General features: G+C 33.1%; 1 protein-coding gene across 4 annotated transcripts; it reads right to left on the bottom strand.

Annotated features, from left to right (window-relative positions):
- Positions 1–7: 7 nt before the first annotated feature.
- LOC135795901 (dual specificity tyrosine-phosphorylation-regulated kinase 4-like) lies at positions 8–27,988 on the bottom strand. 4 transcript variants are annotated; one of them, XM_065307712.1, is made up of 11 exons: positions 27,837–27,988; positions 27,624–27,769; positions 9,822–9,962; positions 8,093–8,339; positions 7,415–7,569; positions 5,287–5,564; positions 5,063–5,201; positions 2,677–2,848; positions 2,433–2,576; positions 2,230–2,359; positions 8–2,168 (listed from the first exon to the last, which is right to left on the bottom strand). In XM_065307712.1, the coding sequence occupies exons 2-11, from the start codon at positions 27,636–27,638 to the stop codon at positions 1,850–1,852; spliced, it is 1,740 nt and encodes a 579-aa protein (XP_065163784.1). In that variant the 5' UTR covers positions 27,639–27,769; positions 27,837–27,988; the 3' UTR covers positions 8–1,849. The 4 variants fall into 4 exon arrangements, with proteins under 4 accessions (XP_065163784.1, XP_065163783.1, XP_065163781.1 ...); XM_065307711.1 differs by having other exon boundaries at positions 27,624–27,963; XM_065307709.1 differs by lacking the exons at positions 27,624–27,769; positions 27,837–27,988 and adding an exon at positions 16,583–16,969.
- Between the last annotated feature and the right edge of the window lie 11 nt (positions 27,989–27,999).

The raw sequence follows: 27,999 nt of genomic DNA, 5'->3' as shown, positions 1-27,999 counted from the left end.
AGGAACATTTCTATGAATCTTTTAATTTATTCTACAATTAATGCACACATTGTATGATTGGATTAAACACGAACTTTAGTGTTATGTCACTATAGAATAGAAACATTACATTTTCTGAATAATAAGATTTCATAATCGTGTTTTCGACTTGTTAATAGATTTACTTATTACAAACTAAATTTTATCGATTTCAATGTCTAGGCCAGGGTACTACATTTTTACACATATCATGTGTGATCATATTAAACAAAACTAAATTGTCTAGTTATAAAATTAATTTCGTAAACAGATATATCTAATTTATAATTAACAAAACTGGTTAGTAGAATTTATTACAAATCCATAACGGAATTATATATATATATATATATTAGATTAATATTACAATATTACTTTAATATTATCAGTTGATATCACAATTGGGGATTCAATTTTTTTCTGAATTTCTACAATAAGCTTTCTTTGATTTATCATCTCTTTAGATGATCTTGTCCTAAGTCATATCTGCCAAAATTATCTTAATATACATTTACAGAGTACATTCAGTACATTTCTTTATCGTAATAGCTTTTGCATAGATATACATGGTTTCAAGTAATTCATGTAAACTTTGTTAATTGATTTTTTAAAATTTGGCTTTGTTTGTTATTTGCAAGTGTTACGTAAGAGTTATTCGATTTTGATATTTCTAACTTTTGATGCAGTTTCCTATGTTTTTTATTAATTTAATTTCAAAATTAATTGGTTTGGTAAAGGGCATAATCAATGTTAAATCGTTATAAATTAAACCAATAAGAGAGCATTATTTAGAAAATAATATAAATATACACTTTCCATCGTGTAACTAATTAAAGTGTCTCTCTTTCCAAAAGTTTATAATTGCATACAACTTAAGCGGCATTTCCTAATAATAATATCTTACTCAAGGCGTTTTCTCTGTTTTCACTAACAATGCTATTTGTTTTGATTTTGCACAATATTAATTATTTATTTTATTACTAATGGATAATATGTTGTCACGCAGATATCAAACTAGTTCTAATAAATTTGATGTCAAATTTACTTTGTGCTAATGGTAAGAATCAATTTATAAAGAGAAGTAAATTAATATGCATAACGGAGTTTGAAGTCCTGTAAAATTGACATATATCTTCTTGTAAACACTTGAATATTTATCTTTTAAAACAGCATTCGTATAGAATCAATAAGCAACAAGCAACATGCTATAGCTATATATTTTAGGCTTCACTTAATACTTTGTTTGTTTCTAGTCATTCTTATATCATCAGTCACAAACAACTCTTTATGAAAATTATGCTACACGTAAATATTTATCTTTTCTTCCTGTTAAATACTCATACTTTATTTCTTACAATACATTCCTAGTGATTATTATTATTCGATAACGTATTTATCAACCACACATGTGTATTGTTTTGGAAATGGATTGACTTACTGAACGAGTCAATGTGTCAAATTACTTTTGATCACTAACTCGTACTGGTATCATTTCATGATTGTTCTAGGTTGAATGACTTGCGACATCATATTGAACGCGTATGACATTGCCTAAACGTAACTAAGTTGGTGATAAGAAGAACTACCACAGTACTTTTTTTAATACTTTGTAATATGTTTCGTTTGTAGGTCCTTTTAAGTATTCGTTTGGTCTTTTTCGTGTTTTGCAAATTTTCTTGCTATGTAAGTCGTTTTTAAGTCTTTTCATGTTTCTCAGATCATGTATGACTTTCGTGTGTACCTACTAACTACTAATCAGCTCAACAAGCGTTATGCATTTATATGTTGACTAACTCGCTCCGCATTTACTTATGGCTAACTTCCTGTTATTTTAGAGAATCGGCGGCAGGAAAGTGCCAGAATCGTTGAGATTCGAATCGACCGACGTGCTATCATTCAGCTTGCTACTATCTACAATTTTGGCCTTCAATAATTTATCACTTTTGACGACGACACATTTGTAGTGTTGTCGGGAGTAACTGCTCGATGCTCCACTCGACGAGTAAGAGGACGATTCTTGATTAACGCTAGCCTCGGATTGCGAATGGCGCAAGGACTCCCCATTCGACGGCGATTTCTGGCGAGTCCCAGATAAAATCCATTCATGTCGTAATGCTTCTTCAGGTGTCATCCGCTTGCGTGGATTCCATCTACAAACATTATCACACAAGTTAGAAGTATGTTTAGCATTCAACATCGCAATTAACTTACTCCAGACATCTTGAGATAAAATCGATGAAAAACGTGTCGTTGCATCGAAGCGCTATGGCAAGATTCTTAGAGCCAGGCTTGCGTTTTCTGCCTTTGCTGTTTGTTAAGCAACGAGGATTACCTCGCGAGTCTAAAAAAAAGATATTACACTCTTGTACTTTTGAAAAAAACCTTTTGCTAACAGAATTGTAATATATTCCTACCAAAAAATAATCTTTTCCTTGTGGCAGCATTGATGATTTCTTCGGATGGAGTTCCCAAAACTTCCATCAGGCAGGCTAATTGTTCCAGTTCGTTTTCACCAGGGAATAATGGATACCCAGTATATAATTCAGCAAGAATACACCCTATAATTAAATATTAATTAACGTCCTGGTTCTGCTTCCACATCTCCGAGACAAAATTTCCGCTAAGGTACACCTTAATGTAATGTGCAGAAAACTTTACCTAAACTCCACATGTCAATAGCTGTTCCGTAAGTCAAACCGAGGATAACTTCCGGTGAACGATAGAATCGTGACTGAATGTACGTGTATACTCTTTGATTTGAATAACAGGAACTTCCAAAATCGATGACCTTTATCGAACAACTGCCTCTTTGTTGTAACAGCACATTTTCCTGGAGAACAAAAAAGTTTTTTTTAGATGTAAAATACCATTTTTGCCTGTAAATTGTTTTGGACTTTTTAAATTTATTATATACAATAAAAATCATTCGTGAATTTAAGTTATAAACATCAACATATTTCTAAACTTTTATGTCGTGCCATTTTTGATTTATGTTAGAAATGCATTCGTGTTGTGAACGGTAGAATGCTCGCTTATTATCGTAGAGGAAGTATGCAACAGTGATTCATTTCCCCCAAAACAAAATTAACTTATGAAACAAAATGTAAACTTGAGCGCGTTGCGGTAAGCAAGTCGGACAAAGAAATCACGACCAAATTAACAAACAAAAACACAATTGCTTGGAAATAAGTAACGGGTATATAATTAGATAAACTTGCTTTTTTCTTTGTATTTGCTAAAACTAAGATTAAATTTTACTCAAAAAATGACACAATATGAACACAAGAACTAACAAGGTCTAGCCACTCGTATGAACTTAAATAGTTCCGTGAAGTGATTTAGCTGATCGTAAATACACGTTACGTAGTTTTTACTGATTTATTTATATAATTATGGCAAGTTGTTTTAATCGGAATGAAGCAAATACGATAAGTTGTGTGTTGCATGAAAAGTGCATTCATATTATTGTTGGTCATGAAACCGAAAGGAACTAATAACGCAACAGCAAAACGAAAGAAAAAGGAAAACCTTTTCGTTCGACACGCAAGCACAATTTATGGCTTCAACAAGCAAGTAGAAGTATATTTATTACTCGTTGACTAGACAAAGTAAATTGTTTTCATTTTTTCTTCTAGTATATGTTCTTTTGACAAAATTAAAGAAATATAATAATAAATAAAATTTTATTAATAAAATAATAAAAACTTGATTAATGTAAGAAGTAAATGAAAATTCGTAATAGATTTGATTTGATATAAAAAGCGAAACACGTAAGAATATCACATATTTCCCATTATAATTTAAATAACTTCATCTAAAACATCTATAAATAGCCTTCTACAAAATTTTCTGATTTGATTGATGATTAATTATAGAATCACGCAGAATAAATTTCCATCATATACCTAATTACTGATCGATGGCACCGCCTGCCTAATGGAAAATTAATTTGATTTCCTGTTTTAATATAGGTACTATTTATTTAATACACTATTCTTCACTTTACTCTATCATTCTATTCTTTACTTCATTTACTTTACTACCTATATTATTCTCCTACACTTTCAATAGATTAATATACTATTAATTCGAGATGCCTGACGATGCGTTTTATTAACGGCAAGTCGGACGAGAAACAAAACGTACTCCCTCAAATTAAAGTAATTTCACTTGAATAAATGATATAATTATTAATACAAATCTTTGCAGAAAGTAATTAAAAACGCAATTATCATGTGCAATGACTATAAAGTTACCGTATATAAAACATATTTCTATCTGTCGTTTGTTATATGTGTAGTTAATGACTGCGGTTGTGATTATTATTGTTAATGTAATGATTGTAATGCATAAACTTCGATTCTAACGTTACAATCGGCGATCTCGTTGCATCCACCGCGGTTTGCTCGCGAATTAGAGCGTGTATTACTTTTCCTTTTGCGCTAACTTTTTCTTCTTTTATTCCTAGTATGGCGTATACTCGTATATTGCGTCTGGTCTCGCCGTTATGCTCTTTGTTAACTTCTTCTACAGTTTGCGCAGTAATTATACATGTTAATTATTGAGTTTCGTTTTCATTAACTAATATTTGTAAGAGTACTTATATTCGTGTTTTTTAGCAGTTGCTTCGTTGATTATCGTGATTATGATGGTTAGTAAATTGGTTTTAGTATGCTATTAGAAATTATTTCGCCTTCGAAACATTGACATGAATTCTTATTTCATACAAAAAGCAGGAACACTAATAATAGAAATTTGTAGGTGGTTTAGTTTGTATGTCAATAACAGGTTCGCAGTGCAGTAAAAGCTTAATTTTACGAGACTGGCTTCCTTTGTCACTTGCCATTCACCGATATAAAATCTATAACGCTACGAGGGCAAATATAATGCTCTTCCATGTCAGTAGAAAAATGATTTGAATCAATAATGCGTGCTGATGGAATAGATATACACACACAAAATGCATTCCTGCTGCTTAGTTGTTATTTTTCTGTTTTATCAATTTTATTTGATGGATAAACAACCCATAATTTCATCAACTTACCGGTTTCAAATCGCAGTGAATTATATGTTCCTTCTGCAACAAACGCAGACATTTGAGCAAAGATCCAGCAAACCTCCTAATCAAGTTCAAGCTGAAGCCCTGGTAGTTGTTTTTCTTGATCAACTCGTACAGATTGATGCTGCAAGGATGGACGAAACACGAATGTTAGCAGAGTAATGATCGCATGCATGCATTGCATGCAAACATTGGATGTGATTACGTACCTCATGAGCTCGAAGGTGATGCAAAGGTGGTTTCGAAAATAAAAGTATTCAAGCATGTGAATGACATTGTGATTGCCGTCTTTATCCTTCTTTCTTAAATGCTCCAAAATGCGCACTTCTACTAGTGCCTGATGATGAAACCGCTTCTTGTTGCGAATGATCTTGATTGCCACCGGCTTATTGGTCATGTGATCCATTGCCTTGATTACTTGTCCGAAGCTTCCTTTTCCGATGACTTCGAGAATCTCGTATCGGTAGCCGATATGATCGTTCAGTACCTAGAAACAACCGAGAGCGTACAATTATCGAACATAAACATGAAAATAAAATCGTGATCATATACTGATAGACCCATTGCATGCAACACGAAGACTTTCACTTGACCATTGAACACCCAAAATATTCAATGTTATTAAAATCATAAACGTTCATAATTGTTTATACATTTATTCTACAACAAACGTATCGCTTCTACTTGGCAATGAGGCGTTCTTGATTTTTATAGTTTTGAATCGAAATAATTTTAATAGATTCACATAACTCGACCTGAGTCATAGGAACTTTTAAAATTATAATTGTATTGTTAAACTCATTTAATATTAATAGCAAAATTGCAAAGTGAATACTGTTATAGGCTGCCTTCAGTAGGTGCAGATACTGCCGCATCAATTTACAAAGTGTATTAATTACTTGACATAATTACGTCGCATTCCAATGACTAATGACTCAATTACAATTTATCAATAAGAAATATTTATGATTATCGAATCAATTTTCTGAGTGAAGAAATATTTATTAATTAAAATTTATAAACTACTTAGGTAAATTATTCTGTAGTTATACTCTTGGATATTTTTTTCTTAAATTTACATTTGACAACCGATTGCAAAACTTTAATTGAAAATTGCATAACATCCGCTCTTCATGTATGTATGCTTGAGTAATTTTAATATTGCAATGTTTATTCATTAGATTTTATGCACCACATTATAATTCATCTGAGTATATAAGATATATCCTTTAAGTATCTTTAATGGCGTCGCAATAAGAGGAATTCAAGCTTTTGCAAGTTACGGGATTAACATTTTTTTGTATAAATTCAAAATTATTTATATATTTACTTATATTAATAAATAGATAGATATAAGGCATCAGTGATTTTACTTGTTTCACCAATGTTTGCCTTCTGTCTCAATCTTGCTTATAAAATCAACGCTCAGCATCGTGGGATGTTAGTTATTGAATAGTCGGCTAATTATAATTATTCTGATATGTTGATTGTCGATGTGTAAACACCAAAGGAGCTGGTGCTGGTTTATTCATAATTTCATGAATATTTAGGTAGCTGGGAGTACATAAATAAATGTGGATACCACGCAAGTAATATTTGTAGTAAAACTGAAATGATGGAGGTGACATAAAGCCAGTGTTCCTTTTTGCACTGAAAATGTGTATAGTTAAAAGAAGCCTACAAGAATAGAAAGTAAAAATAGACTGCGGGTGGTTAAAAATAGTTTCTAAATCGTGCAAATTGTATCGTTTAACTTTTATTATCCGACTTTTTGTGGGCTATATACGATAATCTATATTTAGGCCGAAAATATCTGCATGCAGCGCTACAAAGCATGTTAAAACTTTTAGAAACAACAATCGCTATTAATCTATGTATATAACTCCGACATAATGACCTACGGAATTACAAACATATAAACACGTTTCATACTAATTAATAAAATTAGTTTTAGGAAAATTAGAAATTATGGCAGACGGAGAAACTAAAAAGTAAAGCAAAACATGTAATTTATGCATATAACTTAAAGTGGGACAGAACATCTGAACCAAACTAATAAAACTTGAAAATTATGATTGGTCGTGTAGGTTCAATCGTTTTTCTATGATACACCCATTGCGTGACGTATTCATTTAGTAGTTTTATGCATGTCGTTTGAATCTATGTTAATGCGGTATTTCCACTTTTCGTTTGGGTTTTCATCCACCTAGATTTTCTTTGTTTATTTTGACTAACATTTAACTTCCTGAAGTTGTTGAAATATTACATTCTAACAAATTTTCGAGATAGTTCAATAATAAGTCTAGTTTGATATAAATATGTATTTGGAAATCTTACCTTAGCATAACTTCCGCTAGCATCGTCGTAACCAGAGTTGCATGAACCTCCAATGACTTTACACGCGTTCAATCCCAAGTACCAGATCTTGGAGTACTTTTCAATCTCGGTGCGTTCGTACTCCGTTAAGCAATCCCCATATAATCTTAATGCCTCTGCAAATTTTCAAACCGCAGGTATTAGTGAAACACAGCCTTGAAGAATAAATTCAATCAAGCGATGCTAACATGTAAATCTACCTTTGCGCTCGTTTACAAAATTTTATTCAGTTAGCTACGTGCGTTAAAGTTTCATTATAACGTAGGTATAAACTGGCTAGCAGTAAGATAAAAAAGCTTGATGCACAAAATATCTCATTAGTGGTGATTCGGGAAATATGAGATAACAGCGTTATTTGAATGAAATTCTACAATTTTTAGTACATAATATCGTATTACACAGCTATTTTTAAGGGTTTCCATTTATAACATTATACCTTGAGGTTTTACTGGAAATATGCGCTTGTTAATTAATGCACGGCTACAAGTGCTTATTTTGAGATAGAAACCATAGAAACCACCCAAGTGCACGGTTTACTGGTGCGGTAAATTTCAAAAACTTATTTTTCAGTTATTTGATATCAGTCATCAAAAATAATGTAATATTGAATTAAAATTTTGCTTTTACGTCACTAATTACCTGTAGGTGTAAGAGGTTTGTTCACATGTGGTGTTTCATCAAGCTTATTGTTGTTTGTAAGATTCATCTGACTGCGTGAATTATTGTTGATCGCCGGAAAGCAATCTCTATCACGTGTGGCTGGTGATACAGGCGTCGTTGCCGTTTTGCCGTCGCCGCCAACGACACCACCGAAGTTTGTCATCGTCGACTGATTTATTCCCAAGTTGATTTTCGCCGACGACTTGCCGTGATCTAAATGCGGCAACTATAACAAACAAAAGAAGTGTGTCATCAATCATGCCTTCAATCTATTAAGTGCTGGACGGATAAAAAATAACTAATGGATGTTTATTTGTTTGTCAGCAAATTAATAATCCATTATATTAATTTTTATAGGTATTGGCCGTAAATATTTTTTAACCTAAGGCTTCCGAATATTATAATCGTTTCAATAAAATTGTTGTCACGTTAAGTTAGTGGTAATCGTTTGAGCAAGAATGTATTTGAATAATTCACAGTTTCGCAGTTTCTGACGGTCTAAACACGTCGCCCACGGGTCATGCTCGCGAATTAATTAAGCCCAAATGTCAGTTAAGCCTATATTTTGACGTTTAAATCAATAAATAGAACTATTTACTTCCGCGCACCATACTAGGACAGTTAATAACAGAATTGTGCAGGTACCTAATAATGCAAAACATCATTTGACATTTATGATAAAATATCTAACAAATAATGTAATATAATTTTATCATTAAAATAATTAATTAAAATAAATTTGTCACAGTTTTGATTTGAGTATAAAAGATATTTGCAAACGAAACACAAGACACTTTACATTTACAAAAGATCAAAACGTGTAGGTTTTTACCTTGCATCAACAAAATGTCCTTGTGAATATTATTGGCATCTTTACTGTATCTACATTTAAATTATTTGCATTGCTCTGCCAAATGTGTAAGTTGATTCAAAAGTTTGAATACATTACTATTCTCAATTCAAGATCAATGTATCTGCATGCACCATTCTTCCACAAATTGTAGACACAAATTGATATATGAAATTAAATAAATGAAAATTAGAAAAAAAGAACTAGTGGTTAGGAGAAGCTTTCTGCAGACCCGTTTTCTATTATGTTAGAACATTTAGTCAATAAAAATCCGGGATTCGTCGGTAACCCAATCAAATTAAATTTGATTTGTAATGTTGATATCACCATCCACTCATTCATTCATTCATTTTTTGTTGTTGAAATACATACTTTGTTGTAAATAATAAATTACCCAAGTTCAACACCGTAGTTCCTGCTTATTTGTTGTTTTCTTTCGCACGCATTCAGCGCATTTCACATATAAGTACTCGTACCTAAATATTTCTATGTTAATGAAAGTCGACTCAACGACCAGTCAGTTTCCTCTCTGTACACAGTCACACCAGCAACTAGCAACAAAAGACCTTTCTTGCTTTCATTTAATATCCCGACACGTATTATTTTTATGATTCCAATTACATTGTTGTTCATGTTTTCAGGCCCAACGCATTTGCGGCGGTTTCAAATCGGATAACAGCTCCCAATTTGAAAACGCATTCAGCGCGAGAACAAGTTACAGCAAAAAAGCTATTATAAACTCATTTGCTATTGAAAGTGTTACTTCTTGCAACATTATCATATTTTATTCATTCACTGACTCTTGATGTTGATGTTTTCTAAACATCAATGTACCTGTAAAACGAAGTTTTTACTTACTTCAGAATTGATAAGGGATGACTTCGATGAAGAGAGACTTGTCCTCGAAGAAACTTTTAGATGTTTGCCTGATGCAGCAGAAGACGTTTGTGGTTTCCCATATTTAGTGAGAACATCCTTGTGATGGTGTGAAGCTGGGCTCTGCAACAGAATATAATCATATAAAATCAGTAAATAATAATAGCTGCAAGTTTATCAAGTTATTAAAACACTACATCGCATGCGTAAACATAACACAGTTGGATAAATTATAAACTTCAGTTGGAAACTGCATGTAACAATAAACAACCATTTGTTATTGTTTATAAAGTACATAATGCACGTGTAGCTGCAACGCCAGCACGTGTTCAATATGTTTATTAGTTCTATTCACGTTCAAAAGGTTAATATAAATACAATTACTGCTTGATAATGATTTTCAGTAATAAAAGTATTAGTTTAATTAATTCCAATAACGACACGTGTATGGGATTTCCTGTGATAATTTATAAATCGTTGAAAGTGATATTTACCAGATTGCAGAACACCGTATCTGGTTTTGCGCATCTAATGTTTATAAAATCTATGAATATTCTAACATCTTCATGTGTATAAACATAAAGTGAGAGCTACTGAAAATACGCATACCCACGTTTCGCAATATTGGATTGCAATCTACATTTATAGATTAAAGTTTATATTGAAAATAGTTACCTACTACTGTTGTGAGTTTAAAAATATGTTAATATGTTACGAGTTACAGCTTTCAGTGAAGTCTTATCAAGACAGTGATGCACAGATTTATTTCTAAATATACTAGAATACGAAACACATTTGAATTTTCTACATCCACTCGTTTAGTTTAAAAAAGTCATAAAACTTATGCGTATACCTATAAAAGTGATGTTTCAATTTGATGTGGTTTCGCTATCTCCGCCGTTAAATTCGATCGCAATTTGTGTGTTAGATGTTTGTTAGCATTCGTATTCTGTTGTAAATTTACAACATAGAAATTTGGCAGAATCGTTCAAAAATTTTACGACCTCGTGTTATGGCGCAAGCCGATTTTCAACTTATGCAAGTGCTAATATACTCAGTTGCATCGAATAACGCAAATCCAATCAAATATTGCTGTAACAAGGCCCCACGCGTGAATCAAAGATTTCAGAGTTTATTGCTGCTTTCTTTTTGATGATGATTCTTGTATGGAACTGTGTTGTCAATATATAAACCACTTACGGTTCAGAAAGTTGTCCCTTGTACTCTGATATGTACGAGTACTTGCTCGTATATCGGTTTGATGAGCCGTTAGCATCGCGAGTTCAAATTGCTTCTTTTAACCTACTTCCAATAACGCGTCAAATCAGCTAAATGCCACTGCAAAACATGCAAGAAGTTCAAGTACTCGAGAATATCTGGAACGCTTGAAGTACGTACGTACGTAAAAAGACAATTACTTGCGAACTAATGCACTCCATTACAACATGAGTAGTTGTGGCAAAGTAAGAAGTGATTGAAGAAAACATGAACCTGCATGGAAAAACTTGAACACAAAACACCCAAATCAGGGTATTATTATAAACTGACAAACAAAATTGTGGAAAGCGCAGCTCGCGTGTATCATGTTCGGTATTTGGTACCACTTAAATCCTTAGCAGTAGTGAGCTATGTTATTAAAGTAACTTCAGTGCATAAAGAAGTCAGTAACTTGTAGGTATGCAAAAAATTTGCAATTTCAAAGATATTTTAAAAGCTCAACTTCTCAAATGTTTTCTTAAAGACAGATTATGAACGTGCTTTCATGAAAATTATCTCCGGATTAAATTGAAACCATGGAATCGTAATCCTTAATATAAAGCCTCCCTAATTCAGCATTGTAATCACGGGTTAACGCAATGTATTGCAGAATGTTTTCAGATCTTGACATTTAAGAATTAATTGGACATTATTCTAGTTTTAATTTGTAGGCGAATTTGTGGTTGATACTAGACTATGTATTTTGTTTTGTTTTCTGAATGGGTGATTATATAGTCGTAAAATCTTCCACTACACAACAAAAAGACGGTCGAAAGACATTCACCCCAGTTTGCATGTTGATATGCAATGCAAACAAAGCGGCGAGCCAGCGCGGCGTTATTATTCATGAAAATATAATTTAATCTAAAATTCACGTAACCATCATGCAAACGACGTTAAGAGTATGCTTCGGCATCGCAATGCGGAGGTATGAACATAAACGCAGCCTAGCAACAACGATTACTGAATTCACGTCTTTGGCAAAGACTACAGAATAATTTTCTAAACATTCAATTTGGTTTTATATGTTATTTGAAAATGGTTTGTATTAGGTTACAGGAATAAAGTTAATATTAAACTTTTTTGTTCCAAGCGCAAAATCAATGAATGAAGAATTCTAAAATGAGAGCATTCCTTTCCTAGGGATGCGAGAGTCTTAAATATCAAAACAAATTCTTATCGAATACGCATTCTGTGAACTGGAGCATGAGCATAGATCATTTGGGTCAATGCTGAAATCGTTTCGGCAAAAAATACAAAAAACGAAATCATGCAAAAATCCTGATAAAGAGCTTTATCGTAGGATTAATTCAGCATTAGAGCTTTCAATATCTGATTTTTATATATACCTATATATTTTATTTATATACGAAATGCTTGTGTCGATTTCATATTTATTATTTTCTTATCAGGTTTCGACTTGATCGTGCAATTTCTCTGTCATGAATTATAGCCTGAAAAGCTTTTTATGATAAGTAGTAAATCAGGATGCTGTGTAAATATATTGTTGTAAATAATATGCAGATTTATAATAGTACGACCTGCCTACGTGAATGACGGTTGCTCAATCTATATTCTGAGGCATCAGTAGGAGTATACAATTACATAACTATTTTGTTGCAATATTTTTAAAATATAGCGTGATATCCAATATTACTCAATTCTCTTTGACTCAATATTTACAAATAAGGATAATGTTATATTTTGGTGATACAAATTTCATATTTGTGCAGTCTTACTATTAAGAACAAAAAATCGGAATAATGTAACGAACTGTTAAATGTCACTCTATGACTCAATTAAAAAATGGGAAAGAAGTTATTTACAAACATATTGCCGTCAAGCAGGCTGACGACTGAGTCCTCGTATGTACCACACATATATGGCATCAGTAACAGTTTATAATGATTAAATGAACAATATGCAAATGTGTATATCATTAGCGTCTTCATTAGCAGGCATGCACTAGCAATAAAGCAAGGTATGTCGCATGCCCCCCTCATAATGTAATATAATTGGCCAGACTTCAAGTGTGCTGAGACATCATCAAGACACATGGCTATTGTAGTTCGTACTTATTGTGTGTGCGTTGCTTCTAATAGAGGAATAGACCTCGCACAAATAGCGAACATAACACTAGTGTGGAATGAGGTAAAGTGATGTATAATGAAGAGGAAATTGTGGCTTTTGTTCGCTTGCTTGAATTCGCCTCGAGTGTTACGCGTGTCCAACATTCACTGATAATTTGATTAAATTCGCATTATTCAATCCGAGGTGTTCAAAACTGTATAAAACGCCCGACAATCGCTACAGTCTAACTGTCTTCATTTGAAGCAACAACATCTAAGTTGAAATTTCAGTCTCCCCTGCTAAAATCTTCATCAATTTTGAATGTGGGTAGGTGGGAGATTGGTACGGCAGACAATGGCAAGTCCATTGCACTGGAAGTCTGAGTCAGGGGATTTAGAGGAGGACAAAAACGAGCTCCATTAGCAACCAAATATTTGGCAGCTTTTTGTGGCTAGAATTCTTCTGTCTGCCCGTTACTGAAAAATGAGCCAAACCCAAAGTCAACTTCAAAATGAAAATGAGACTTATCTCTTAGAAGTATCAGTATTAAATTTCGTTTAAACCTGCCGAGACACGTCGAATACTCGGTTTGTCTTTTGTGCCGCAGGATTGACTCAATGTGAAAACCGAGAGCGTGGGTTTTTGGATATAAACGAAATAAAAAAATAAAATGACTCCGCTGAGATATGATGTCTGTGAACTTGGCGACGTCGTTCATCGACTTTTTAATGGTTTAATAATTATACATTTGGTTTTAAAATATTATTAAATTACCAAAAAAAAAGAACAATCATAATGATAGATTCTGAAAGCTTAAAACTGTCAAAACATTGTCCTCTATGTTCTGACAGTCTTGGAGGAGAATATTTATATCGTCTGGAGAGGTTCTTTGTGACGTTGACTTTTACGATATTAAAGGTAAATGGACTATGTCGAGGTTGGGACAACGACCCTTCTAAGTATTTTTTAAATCAAAGGCCATCATTCAAATTATTTTTCTTGTTTCGAACGTGTTTTAATGCGAGGGTTTGCCAATATGCGAATATGGTAATAGGTGATTCATTCGTTGATGTGACATCAAACGCAACCATCGATAAAACGCGCTGCCACAATTGACGTATTTCAGTAAAGGAATGTCATAATGCACAGATAATAATGAATTTTTGTGAGCGTAACTACATGCAAATAAGTACAAAATTTTCACTTGTCACGTAAAACATCGACTTCATTAAAATTTATAAAGATCATATATTATGTAAAACTCGAAGCGTTAAATTAAAACATTAACAAACCTCTTGCATTTTTAGTCTACAGTTATTGCATTTAAAAAATGTTCAAATATTATACTTTCGTTATCCACGCTCGTAAAATAAGTCATACAAACAGTACTTAGTTAAATATAGCGTTTGCTTTAGTACACGATACTAGAACAAAAGCATATAACAAAAATTACTCCAACAAAATGCAAACATGAATAAAAATATACAGCTTCTAAAATATCTAAAATAAGCATAATTAATACGTACGCTTTGAATTATATTAATTATTATACAAAAGACTGAGCATACTGCTCTATAATATCTGTATTATAGTGCAACATTTGACGGACATTAAATAAAATTGTACTAAAAGTGAAAAGATAATTTCGGGAAAGTTTAGTTCTATAAAATATACGTGTGCGTGTTTAAAATTATAGAATTAGTTCCTGGGACAGGTAATACCATATTAATATAATAGTAAACTATATAAAAACAAAATGAGATAATAATAACCTGAGCGGAAATCATAAAGAAACAAGAATGGTGCATTATTAAAAATGAATGTACCAAGGAATGATAAAGAATTTAATATAGGTCTAATCTAGAAATAATTCTCAGTAAATTTAACTGTGTATGGCAACAAACCTGGTTTCTAAATTGAATTATAAACTGTTTTCTAGTTGTCATTTTAATTTTCACGACGTATTCGAATATTAAAATATTCATTTACGCGGTCATAAAATCCCTAAAACAAACAACAATTAACGAAAACAATTCCATGCGTCTTTGTTGCCACTTTAACAAGAATTAATTCAAGAGCGTGAGTTTGCTTTACTTCCGAATTATCGCGTTATCACGACACGAAATCTAATTTTACTGAAGAAAAAGCTTTTCCGGCTTTACAGAAGTAGCCGGTAGCGTAATTTTAAAAGCGTGTGACATGAAACCCGCAAGATTTATATAATCCATAATTCCATTTTCAATTTTTGGCAAATATTCTACTATTCGAGCTTTTGCTGCAATTTTTGTAAAGTTTATTTACAAAAAATGTTAATAATAACATTTGGTATTATCACATATCGCAACACTACGAGTACTTTACTTAGGTACTGTAGTTGCAAGTAAATTGAAACATAACCATGTCTAAATTGTTCGCAAATTTTGAATACATTTTTTGAGGTTATAAAAATTGTTGTGTACTTATGCTTTTATCCATGCTAAGTAATATTTAATAGTGTGACCTTTCCAGCTCGTGGCCAGAATCCACAGTAGGGTTGACCTAATTTTTGAATTTCATTTAAAGCGTAAAGCAGCTTCCCATTAGAATCACATACCATTACATTACACATATACGACGATTAAATTTTGCTAATCACTGTTATCTGGTAACATATTAATAGGTTTAAATTCAAAAGATTATGACTCAATTATGAAATGATTTATGATATTAATAAAACTATAACATAAAAAAAATACTCGTATATTTTTTTTACGCATATAACGTGATATATTTTATTTTTTATGAACTAAATTCTATTCTACAGGCATAAAAAGAAAATGAAAACTGGTCCAGGCCTATCTATACACATAAATGTCCGGCACTAGGGAGTTGAGGTGCTGGAGGTGGTTACGCCAACACGAACGCGCAGACTAACGACTAACTGATGCTGCCGCCAACCGCTGCCTTCGGAAGAACTAGCGTAGGCAAGACGATGCGGAACACATTCGCTTCGTGCGAAACATCTTTGAATTCATGCCTAGCTACATCCAGAGCGCATGTCGGATACCACCAACCTTAACTGCTGTGAGGAGGGTACATGCAATTTGCTAGACGTTTTGAAAATACACCGCTACAAAAGGATACAAATTGGATTGACAGAGGTGCAACTGTAGGTTCAGCTGGTTTTACGAGGTCCTTTATGAATAAAACAGTGAATGAAATTTACGGCTACATCCGTTAATTCATTAAAATTGCAAAATTTCCACCACAAATTGCGTTGAGGTAAAGTTAACATCTAACATAGAAAGCAGAAAATTGCAGAAATTAGAACAAAAGCTGACGATAAAAAATAGTCTACAGTGCAAGTAAAAGACGTATAATAAGTGCACATAAAGACAGCTACTGGTGTAATAAACTATTCGGTTTGGTTCGCTAACAATTGTGCTGAATACCGGATCGTCGGCGCGGCTCCAGCCCATCGTCCGCGACCCGCGGCTGGGATACGTATGATATGCACTCATTTGGCGAAACCCACGGGCTGCTGCAGCATGCCCACGACGATCGCAACACCCATGACAACACCACGATGATTTAGTTTAAACGCCCGAAAGTCATGCAATCGAACGATAACCACAAGATCTTGCACGACACAGACGGTAGCTTGGCAACGCAACGCATAGCAAATCAGCGTGGTTGTGATCGTGTCGCATACGCGCTGCCGCCCCCGCACACGCGCCGCGAACGACTAGTCGTGGTTGCCACCGCCGTTACTTTCCACGAGCTTCGCGTGTATTCTGCGGCGCGTCGGCCCGTTCGCGATCGTTGCGTTTTTGGTCCTGTCGGGAGCGCAGCGGATGGATGTTCGCTGTGCTGGAGCAGAGCGGACCCAAGATCAATAATGGCAGCATATCGCGCATGACTCGACGACAAACGGCACTCTAGCATCGTGCACTTCTAACCGCCGCCGCCGCCGTTGAAGCCATCTAAGGGTAGAGTGGCGGCAGGTAGACCACCATGTTACAAATATTTAAAATGCAATTTTACATGCAAATATTTATCTACATGTTTTAATAGATAATCATCTACCATCTACCTCAGCTATATATATACTTTACTTTTACATCAACAAATTAAATTTTAAAGAACCTTAAAATAAATATACTATAATACTAAATAAAATACTAATTATAATAATAATAAAATTATCTAGTTCACTAGACGTGTTATTACAAAAGCGCCTGGTTGTAGGTATATTGTAATGAAACAATTTTTAATAAAAGAACAAGTTCCACATTTCTATGACAACAGTAAACAAACTGCAGGCAAGGCACTGGAATGCAAACTGTCGTAACTCAACGTTTTTTTCCGTCGCCAGCTGTGCCAAAGGTGATATTTTTTAGACACCGTAGTAAATCAAAATGTCATAGGTTTATAGAAATAGCGTATGATCATAAACTTACAGAAAGGCACTATCATAAAATCATTATGATTAACCGCTTCCGCGTGCATAACAATTGTTTACCCAACAATTATGATTTGACTATAAATATTTATGATTATTCAGCAACGAAAGAATTGCCGATTAAATTATTTAATAAATCATCGATAAGACCGCACTCGTCCGCTTATTACAGGAAATAATAATCAAAACTGAAAGTGTGAAGTTTAAAAAACATTGTAATTTTGCTGATATATGGAAGTAACGCACTTCATCCAGCCAAAGCGTCCAATTTGCATATTTCCAATGAGTTTGAATTAAGTGCCTTCATAATTCGATTACATGCAGACCATTACATCAATGCATCATAGATAAACGTAATTATTTCCGTTAAGTTTGCAATTATATCGCGAATGCTTGTTTAGGTGTCTTTATTCTATTTAAGATGTAATTTCCTGGATGGGATAATGTATTCATATTAGAATATAAATCACTTTTTATTTTCTTTATTAATGTCTGTAATTAAAATCTGCAAAAATCATCGAAGCGCCTCAAATGTTTCATTTCTCGTAAGAAAGTTTTGCAACCACGTAATGCCAATATGCGTATCTCCTTTTATATAAAAAAAACAGTATTGCTTCAATCGGTAATCGGTTGCAGCTGTTCATAATTTGATTAATTCTTCGAAATTCTGCGGTGCACTCAAACATAATTAATCCATTAAATCAAATTGCATAATTCCCCCCTGCAGTTATTAACAGATATATCTATGTTGTTAATTACCTTTATAAAAGGTATAAACGATTTCTTGTAAAATTTCATAACTGTGTCAATCAGTTTACAAAAAAATATTAGACTAGTAAAACTAAACATAATACTCAAAACTTAATCCTTTTTAATTTATTTTAAAATAAGTTTTCTCTAATTGAAATATTAATATAACTTAAATTACATCAATTCTTATAAACTAATATATCACATGTATTAGCTACGTTAACCAAATACAAAGTTCTATTTCAAAAAAAATACGGTTATCGAAGTGTTCCAATTCCCACCGTCCGTGATTGATTGAAAGGCGAAAAAACTTGCACAATTTAAATAAAACATATGCTAATGCTTTGCATATACATTATGCTATACAATGTATCTGTGCACACACATGTACAATGCGAATCAAATGCTAGAGTCACTCACATAGAATAGTGTAGAAATGTAGCGTACAACTGAAAATCAGCTGATAAACACCGTAAGCAGTAGTCTGGTGCTCCGGCATAGTCTAGCCGCAGCCAGTTCAATCGCCTTTGTAGAACTATTTACTGTCCGAACAAGTGACTTTAGCGAGACTTGTACTAGCAAGTGTGTTCAAACTTAGACGCATTTTTGTGTATTTAAATAAACCGTTAGTTTAAATTTTTTTTTTTATCGGACAGGAACAATAGATCTAATTAAGTTTAAATTTGTCAATTTCACGACCTTTACACGCATGCCTCCAGCCTAATATTTTTATAATTAAATTTAATAATATAATTTGGTTAAAAGTCCTTGTTACTAAACGGAGTGAGCAAAAATTTCAAAGACATTTCCGCGGTCTACAAAATTTATATTGATACAATATTATGGTTACAATAAAGTTGACAAACGTCAAACAAAACTCCGTGTAAAATACTCAACACACCGTGACGTACAATGATTCTTATTAAAATTAAACCTTGCGGTTTCATTTTCGACTACGATTATTAGCACACGAATATTAGCGAAATTTTACCGGAAGTATGTTTTATGTCTGTCTAACTCCGTTGTCAGAAATAACGAGTAGATACGAGTATGTAGCCATCTTTGATTTGTTTTATGTTTTATTATAGAAAGTAGTTTATGCGCAACAAACCTAAGTAAAATTATTCTAAAACTCATTGTTTCTGACAACGTCTTAACTACTGTAATTGAAGCTACGGCTTTAAGATGTGAATAGGCAAAACGTGTTAATGAGCAAGTTTCACTTTCTGTCGTCTGTTTTAAGGTATTCAAATAAATTATTATTTTCACATCTGCGCACACTTCTTTCGTATTCAGAACGAAAGCACATATTCTTCATTAAGGCAAGAAAACCTCGTTTATACACTGTTTACACTTTAACTAATCCCTGTTGAGTCTATCTGATTAAACACGTGTGCAAATCGTTTGAACTATTTGTTTCAAATGTTAAAACTATTGTAATCGTATAAACCGTTAGAGAATTCAAAAGCAAATTTCTATTAAATTACTGAAGGTATGTGCAGTTTCACGTGAAATTGTTGCCAAAACGATTGTAATTGAATGAAGTTGGTTCACTGCGACAGTTTACAGTTAAAATTTGTTTTTAAATGCCAGTTATAAGCGACAACGTTTGGAAAACAACGGAATGTACGGAACAAAAACGTCGAATACAAAATAAAATCACAGTAAAATCTAACACTATGAGAATGTCAACAAATAATCAGTAGATTCTTATCTTATTAAACACCATGTTGGGTATAATTATTTTTTGATATTTGGTTATAAACTTCACAACGCTCTCGACTAAAAATAAGTTATCGTAGCTTCAATCTGGAAATTTGATGAAAGTAAATAGAAGATGAAAGTTGTTTGTTCCTAATCGCGTTTAAATTCTTGATATAGGTATTGATAGCGATTAATTTTCATTTTTAATCGACTACCATCTGCCAAGTCTTAAGTATTGTAGGAATGTCTAATAATTTCTTATAATTTTGCAGTAAATTCAATTAACATCAAACACATCAAAAAGCAATTAGCAATAAAAGAAATTGATACAAACTACATATAAAATATAATTAATTGTTAATTAAGAATTTTAAACACATTTTTTTATATACAAATAAAATAAGGTATGTATTGGGATGGTCACTGGTTGAACTTAAACTTAGTTTCCAACATTGCCATGCAAGTTGGCAAAGAAACAAGTACTTCTTGTGTTTCTTGTCCTACTTACTTTCTCCGCAATGCATCCGACGAAACCGATTTTCGAAAATTTCGAATCAACAATATTTCACGTTCAGTGGCATTGTTTGCAATTTCTACACCGTATTCAATTTGATTAAATCCATACGATAATTTATATGATCTTTTTATTAAAACTGTACAACACATTCTATCAATAACAATCATAAAATTAATAATATATTGTTACCTACATAGTAAAATAACATTAAATTTCATTTTACAATCAGTTGTAAAAGAAGCGTAAAACAAATTAGAGGATTTTATACACACATATAGATAGATATAATTAGTCAAAGCTACATATGCAAAAATTAAGCCACGTGCATATTTATCAATCATAATAAATTAATAGTTTATTGTATATTCATACAGAATTTATATATGTGTTGATCATCTGCTAGTCGAAGCAAAGAAGTCAATTTGTTAGGTCGCCCGTCAGGCATCTTTCGCCACGCTCATAAGATATTCTAGACTTTCCAACTTATGCTCGTATTCGTATTTAGCCATAATTCGTGTCTCGAGATGTCGAGATGTTAGTGAAAACACAGACCTTGACTTTGACTTGATTACCACCAGGCTTGGTGGCGTTAAATTAAAGACATTTGCAAATATACAATGTTGTGAACAGGTTTACGGTAGAAATTAACGACAAAAAGAAAGTAAAATTATAAAATTAATGTCGTAAGAATCGACGAGATTGGTCAATGCGATATAAACGTATTTATTGAGTTCGGTGTGGATTGTATATGACTTTATGTATAATCAAAAACTTTAACCGACCAGATAAAAATGTTAAATATTCGATTTCACCGGCTTTAACTTTTTTTAAGAGTTTGTCCTAATTGTGATAACGACCTGATCATTAACGCATAATTTAAGATTTGCAGAATGTGACATTTTATATATTTATTTAAATTATCTATTTAAATGTTTAGGCTTATCGAATTTTACTTAAGTCCTATATTTTATACGTTTCATTAAGTCAGACGAGAATTTTGGTAAGTAAAGAAATATATCAACTAAAAATAAAATACTATGAGTTTTGCCGACTGTACCTAAATAAAACAAAACTGGCGGCAAATATAATACTCGTACCAATGATAATACTAATTACTATATCTAAGTATTTAAATTAATTGACTGAATATTCGGCACTTCATTCCGATTTAGCATCGCCTACTAACCGTCTCTAAGTTGGTCGAATATTCGGTTTTTACAAATAGTCGATGATCATTCGGTGCATTTCTGATTTCAACGGTAATTGACCTACTTCCCAAATCAAATAACTTGTGATTATTGGAACAGATTTTTAAATTTTAAGCAGACTAATACTCGCCTACCTATATCTTTTTTTCGTATTAAGAATATTGAAGTAATAATTTTTTTTTTAATTTAAAAAGTTTCTATAACTCTCCCTTTTTTTTTCTTTTTCGATAACAAGACACGTAAGCAGACGTTACAAACAATGTCAATGTCGAAACAATTTGACGATTTACAAACATAGTAAAGTATGTGCGAACTGTTAATCCAAACAACGCATAGTTCTAGCGCTATCCAAAGCGACCAAGTTATTGTAGCTTGAATAATGTGTATTATAGCTATAGATAAACAAATGCCTAACATGCACGCGGCCAAGCACTATCGGAAACTAATCAATACACTTTTCGAATAAACAAGACTGTGTAAAGAAAAACAAAACAACGTGAAACCATACGATCGGTACAATTAAATGTTTTCGTAATGTTTATTCAACACATTCAATTGCTTCACACTGCTAATCGTAAATCGGTCGATAATAAAAATCTGCTGGGCGTTATTAGTTTGGTGTGGTGTTTGAAATATCACGCTGGTGGATGGAGGTTGATGTAAAAATAGAATAACGAAAATGAGTTACTTTGCCTGCTAGTCATTAATATAACAGCGAGACCGACACAAAATTATGTTAATAAAAACGTTTCTATTCCTTGTTATAGGCCACTTTTTGTTTATCAAAGGTGGTACATAATTGTTTCACAAAAATTATTAATGTTTCTACTTCATTATCATTATGCGGCATTTTGTTTCATGTATTGATCATTTTTTATTCCCATGTTTGCAAACAATAAAATATCAAAAATAATTCTCAGTTAGTGATATTCATTTGAAGGTTGAAAGTAACAAATAAATTGATGCACTAACATAATGAAAAATTGTGATGTTTTTCAAATGATAATGAAGTTAGCATATGATGTTTAGCATTTGTAACACAACACGAAATTTGATAATTTTGCCAATCACAAATATTTCCCGACTTTTAGTAATAACTAAATATTAACTTTCTACTTATGAGACTTTGATGAGTAATTGAATATAGCTATATTCAGTTTAAAAATATAACATTGTTTCTCTCTGCGATAAATTGCATTACGAATACACCCACCCATGTCTGATACCTATAATAAATATAAAAAATTAAACGCGTTAACCCCAAGGACGAGAATTACGTGCACAATAATGAGCCATTTTTATTATAGTTTACTGCCATCAAGGATACACGTTTATGTTTGCCTCATTCAACTAGGTTTTGAATGTACAATCTAGTATATCCTTCGATCGCACAGGCACATGTAATAGATAAATGTATCGTGAGTGCATACAATAGCACAGTTGCGTGCCCGCTTCGATTTTAATGCCCGTGCAATTACACATCCCTTTATTCACTTCTTTTTTTCAGAGTTTGCGTTTTCCGTTTCAGTTTGGTATTTTTTGTCGCTTTCCGTAGATTCTTTTTCCACTAAACTCGTGGCTAATTCAAGCTCAACGTTGTTGCATGTAAGCAATTCATATCCAATCGTGCTGCTTGCTTGATTATATATCTTCATTCTTTAAAGAAACCTTGCAATGCGATTTTCTACTCCGTAATCAGTTCTTTTTTTGATGATTGGGGCTGAGTGAAATATCATTTAATGTCGGTGAATTAAGTTTAACTAAATTGGCTTTTAGCGAAATATGCATAATAGGTATAGAGTTGACAGATTATAATAGACCTAGACACATTTTAAGAATTTTTTTTTAGTACCCAAAACAGGTAAATGCAATAATACAGCGTAGCAAGACAATACATCAAAAACAAATTATTTACAACTAATTTCATTAAATTTATGAAAATCTTCAACTAAACACATGTATAAAAATTCCCAAATCCAAAAAATTTCCAGTCTATCTTCAATTACTCCACTTTATTGCTTTAGACTGTCGTAAATAATTATATTGCACCATTCCTTATTTCTTGAAATTCCCAATACTTCCAGATGATCCAAAGTTCCAAGAACCGCTGTTGTCAAATTGATCGGTCAGCGATAAACCACCCTTTTCGAAACTCAACCAATCAACAACCGCCAAACTCCTCCCTTTACTCAGTACCCCTACAATAAGTTGCTAAAGATAGGAGTTTGGAGATCAAGAAGAAGTACAGTTCAATACAAGATTTGGTAAGGTGCAGTTTGAGAGTTGCTCAAAACTCTTGGTTGTGCATATTTAATAACATAGTGTCTCTTTGTTAATAAAATTTCGCAAGCTAGTTGCACGTTACACTTAAATCCCCAAAATTAGTGACACCGACGTGATCTAAATCAAAATCACCGGACAAACTTGGTGCGTGACATTATTCTTTCTCGTAATGGCTAATAATCAAGTGAATGGTGAAGAAGCGGTAACAACTTCGCAGAGACTCCCGGAGTTTACCGCCGCGGAGCCGGAGCTTTGGTTTGCGCTGGTCGAATCGCAATTCAGGATGAATGGTATTTTAAGCAACCAGGAGCGGTACATAAAAGTGGTGGTAGCACTACCCTCACGCTACACGACAGAGGTGCGGGATATTATAAAGCAACCGATAACGGCAGACTCGTACGGCACACTAAAAGAGCAGCTCATCAAACGGGTTAGAACCAGTGAAGAAAAGAAGCTCTGCGAGCTGCTTGCGAACGTGAAGATAGGCGATGAGAAACCGTCACATTATCTACGGCGACTACAGTATTTCGCGGGTATGTTTTTCCCAGAGCAGCTGTTAAAGACGATGTGGTTGAGGAGTCTTCCGAAGAAGTATCAGACAGTGTTGGAGATGCAGCTGGATAGATCGGTGACCGCCATGGCTGAAGTTGCGGACGCGATATATAGCGTTCTCCCTACGTGTCCGATGGTGGCCGAAGCATCGATATCGCAGGAAGAGCAACTGATGCACCAGATCCAGCAACTCCGCCTGGAAGTAGCGAAGCTCAAGAGCGAGGTAAGCAAAATTACAAGCTCTCAGCGAGGAAGGTCACAAACACCACATCGCGGCCAACCCCGAAAAAGATCACGATCCAGGTCGCGACCACGTGGCCCACGTCCACTTGATATTTGCTGGTATCATTGGATTTTCAGCGAGAAAGCAGATAAATGTACAAAGCCGTGCAACTGGACTTGGGGAAAATTTCAAGATTAGGGTATTCAATACAGTAATTACAAAATAGGCTGGAAATTTTGAAACAAATTTTGGTAGAGAATTCTCAAAATTTGATTATATAAAGCTACATGTAACTTATATAATTTATAGCGACAGTTTAACAAATAATATGGTTTAAATATCCGTGTTACACCAAATTAGGTAGTGACAAGAATATTTAGTGACTGATTATTTACATGGAACTTCACGTTTTCCTGTATTTGGGACGATCATAACATTCTGGCATTGAAAACAAGTCTTACCATAATTCAAGCATGTTTTTTTCTTTATTTTATATTTTTATTATATGTTTATTATATGGTACGATTGAGAAAATTCAATCGATAATAATTAACAGCATGCAAATGTACACCTAGAATCTTAAATTCAACGCACCATCGCCATTTAGCCTTGAAGTTAAGTGAAGATATGCAAACTGCATGACTTAAGCCATGTACACAAAGAAACAAGCACAATGCACAAGCGTAATGCTCGATTGTTGATGATTGTACAATTATAAGCAAATAAGATATAAATAAAATAGGCTATGAATGAAACACAATATTAATTTGTATGTAGCATATTGCCTCCACAATACATTGTTTATCTATGTTTTATGTATCTCAAATGCGGGAGCAGCACAAAAATGCACAATTGCACAATATAATCAGCACTAGACTATCCACCACAAACCTTGAGTATTTATCGTACTGTGTCGAAGTGGATCTAAATTCCTAATCTGTGCCACTTTAAACAACAACAGAAAACGATGTAATTAATTCTATAGTTAATCTGGTAAAAATTTGGCACACTTTGCACCTCGAGCAGCAATATTTTATTAATAAACCAATTTTAAATATAAAAAATATCAACAAAAAGTTAAACGCTTTGCTAAATCCATTTCGCTCACTCATTTATTGAAAAAAAAAGTGTGCCTCCATTCTTTATTCTAAAAAGTGCTTGTTCCATGATCGCTATTTTGTGTTGTATTATATTATTAATGTCAGTGGACGGTTTCAAATTGAGGTCATTGTATTTCGTTTAATATTAATTGTAAATTACACGACCAATTAAATAAATGCCTTACATTAATGGGTATTAGTTTGTTTTAATTGCGCTGCGCTTACACATATTGTTCGCACATGAACGTATTCTCTAAGATGCATTGAAGGAAACGCGTAGGTTGTGTCGTAGGACAACCACACGGTGTCGAAGTGTTATTTTCGTAAATGGGCGAACAAGTGAATCACGTTTTGTTTTAAGTTCAAGGTGCTGCGCGACCGATACTATCTTATTCTCGTTTTCTTTTGTGAGACATTGTCTTTGTTTTCATGCTTGAATGACGTTTCTTGATGTTGAAAACGTCTTTCAACATTCATCACAATTAATAAATGCATTTTCCATATTCATTCACCATAACTGAGGTGTATCATCCTTCTTAGAATTTAATTTCGAAAATTTGTGTTTGTGACTCATTGAAATTTAAAATTTTTTGGGTACAAAATTATTGTGAAATTATAAAGAAACTGAGATTGTCATATTTTATCTTGTTTAAATTTTACAACTTTTTTTTATAAAGTAAGTTTACAATACCTATTTTTGGTTAAACATGCTTGGTAATAGTAATCAGCTTTCAAATTACATATAGATTTTAAACTTGCAAAAGTAAAAGGTAGTACCTAATATTATTACAATTAAATCTTTACTTTGAAATTATCAAACTGTACATTTTATATTAGTTCGATTCAAAATTGTGCAAAAGTGACTAAAACACACGTGCTCGTTTACGACTCGCACACGTCACGCCATGTCATAGATTCCATACAATTCATTGCTCGTAGCAGGAAAAGAAAAAGAAAGTATTTAACGGGAGATTCAGTATGATTCACTTGTTTTACAACTTAACGATTCATTCCCCGTATTACCTATTTATCAAGGTAATTATAATAAACATTTGTGCAAACTCCAACATGTGAGTAAGAGTGATTTAATGCATATTGATGACTATTGTGCTAAGAATCCTAGGTTTAATGTTACTCGTAACTGTAATACCGCTTACGACTATGAATAGTGGGAAAATGAATGAATAGGATTTTTTCAACATTCCAAGACAACACGTTGTTTTACAAATGATTAAACATGTAATTAATTCTAAAAACAATTACTTTGTTATCAAAACCCATATCGATAGCTATGGGTATCAAATAAACTTACGACGAATACAATTAAATATACTACGAATCAGGCTTAATTAGATAAATCAATAAATAATTGTGTGCACGTAGGTATATTGCACATAGACACTACGTTAAATTATTGTCATTCCACAAGAATAGATAATAATAATTAATACGAGTGTAGACTATTAGAAACAAAGTTCATTTGGCTAATGATCAAGTTGCACTTGATGTACTTTAATTCAACTTATATATCAAGTTAATAGAAGACAAAGGCGAAAACCAAGGAAATCAGAGAACAAATATTGCATTATTAAGCAAGTTGATATCGAACCCGACAAAACATTAAATAAACAAACTGACCGAACAATGACAAATCATAATATTTACAAATTTACACATACCTCAAATACGAGCATATTGAATCCTTTTCAGTGAACCAGGTTTAATTAAATAAATTGAACACAAATTGGTACGTAGAGTAAATGAAGGAGTGCAGAAGTTGGTCCAAAAAGTTTAAAACTTTCACGTTTGTAAAGAAGTCCAATAACTATAAACACACATTGAATAAATTTAATTGTGGCAGTTTGATCAACTTTTAAAAAACTTTTGCGTACTTTTGCGTGAATCTCGAATCGATTCACGTTAGACTCGCGGAGGAGGCACGATTAAACTAAGTCGATAGCAACGTCGTCGCGCGTCCGTTAGTTCGCATCGCCGAAGCGCAACTAAACTGAAACCGTGAAACGAACTTACTCGCACGCCACAAGCCACAACTTT

This window comes from Atheta coriaria, unplaced genomic scaffold (genome assembly GCF_025399875.1).
Source record: "Atheta coriaria isolate IRGN ID8LTWV9N9 unplaced genomic scaffold, Caltech_Dcor_3.1 hic_scaffold_7_pilon, whole genome shotgun sequence".
Taxonomy (NCBI): Eukaryota; Metazoa; Arthropoda; class Insecta; order Coleoptera; family Staphylinidae; genus Dalotia; species Dalotia coriaria.
The sequence above is the reverse complement of the archived record's forward strand: the minus strand, read 5'-3'. Positions and strand labels throughout refer to the sequence as shown.

Bases quoted from the DNA above. Each gene is read 5' to 3' on its own strand.
- LOC135795901 (XM_065307709.1), bottom strand. From the start codon at position 16,666: ATGAGTGCATATCATACGTATCCCAGCCGCGGGTCGCGGACGATGGGC. The intron at 8,340-9,821 runs GTAAGTAAAAAC...TGTTTGTTATAG, and splicing joins CATCCCTTATCAATTCTGAA to TTGCCGCATTTAGATCACGG. The intron at 2,577-2,676 runs GTAAAGTTTTCT...ATTTAATTATAG, and splicing joins TATTGACATGTGGAGTTTAG to GGTGTATTCTTGCTGAATTA.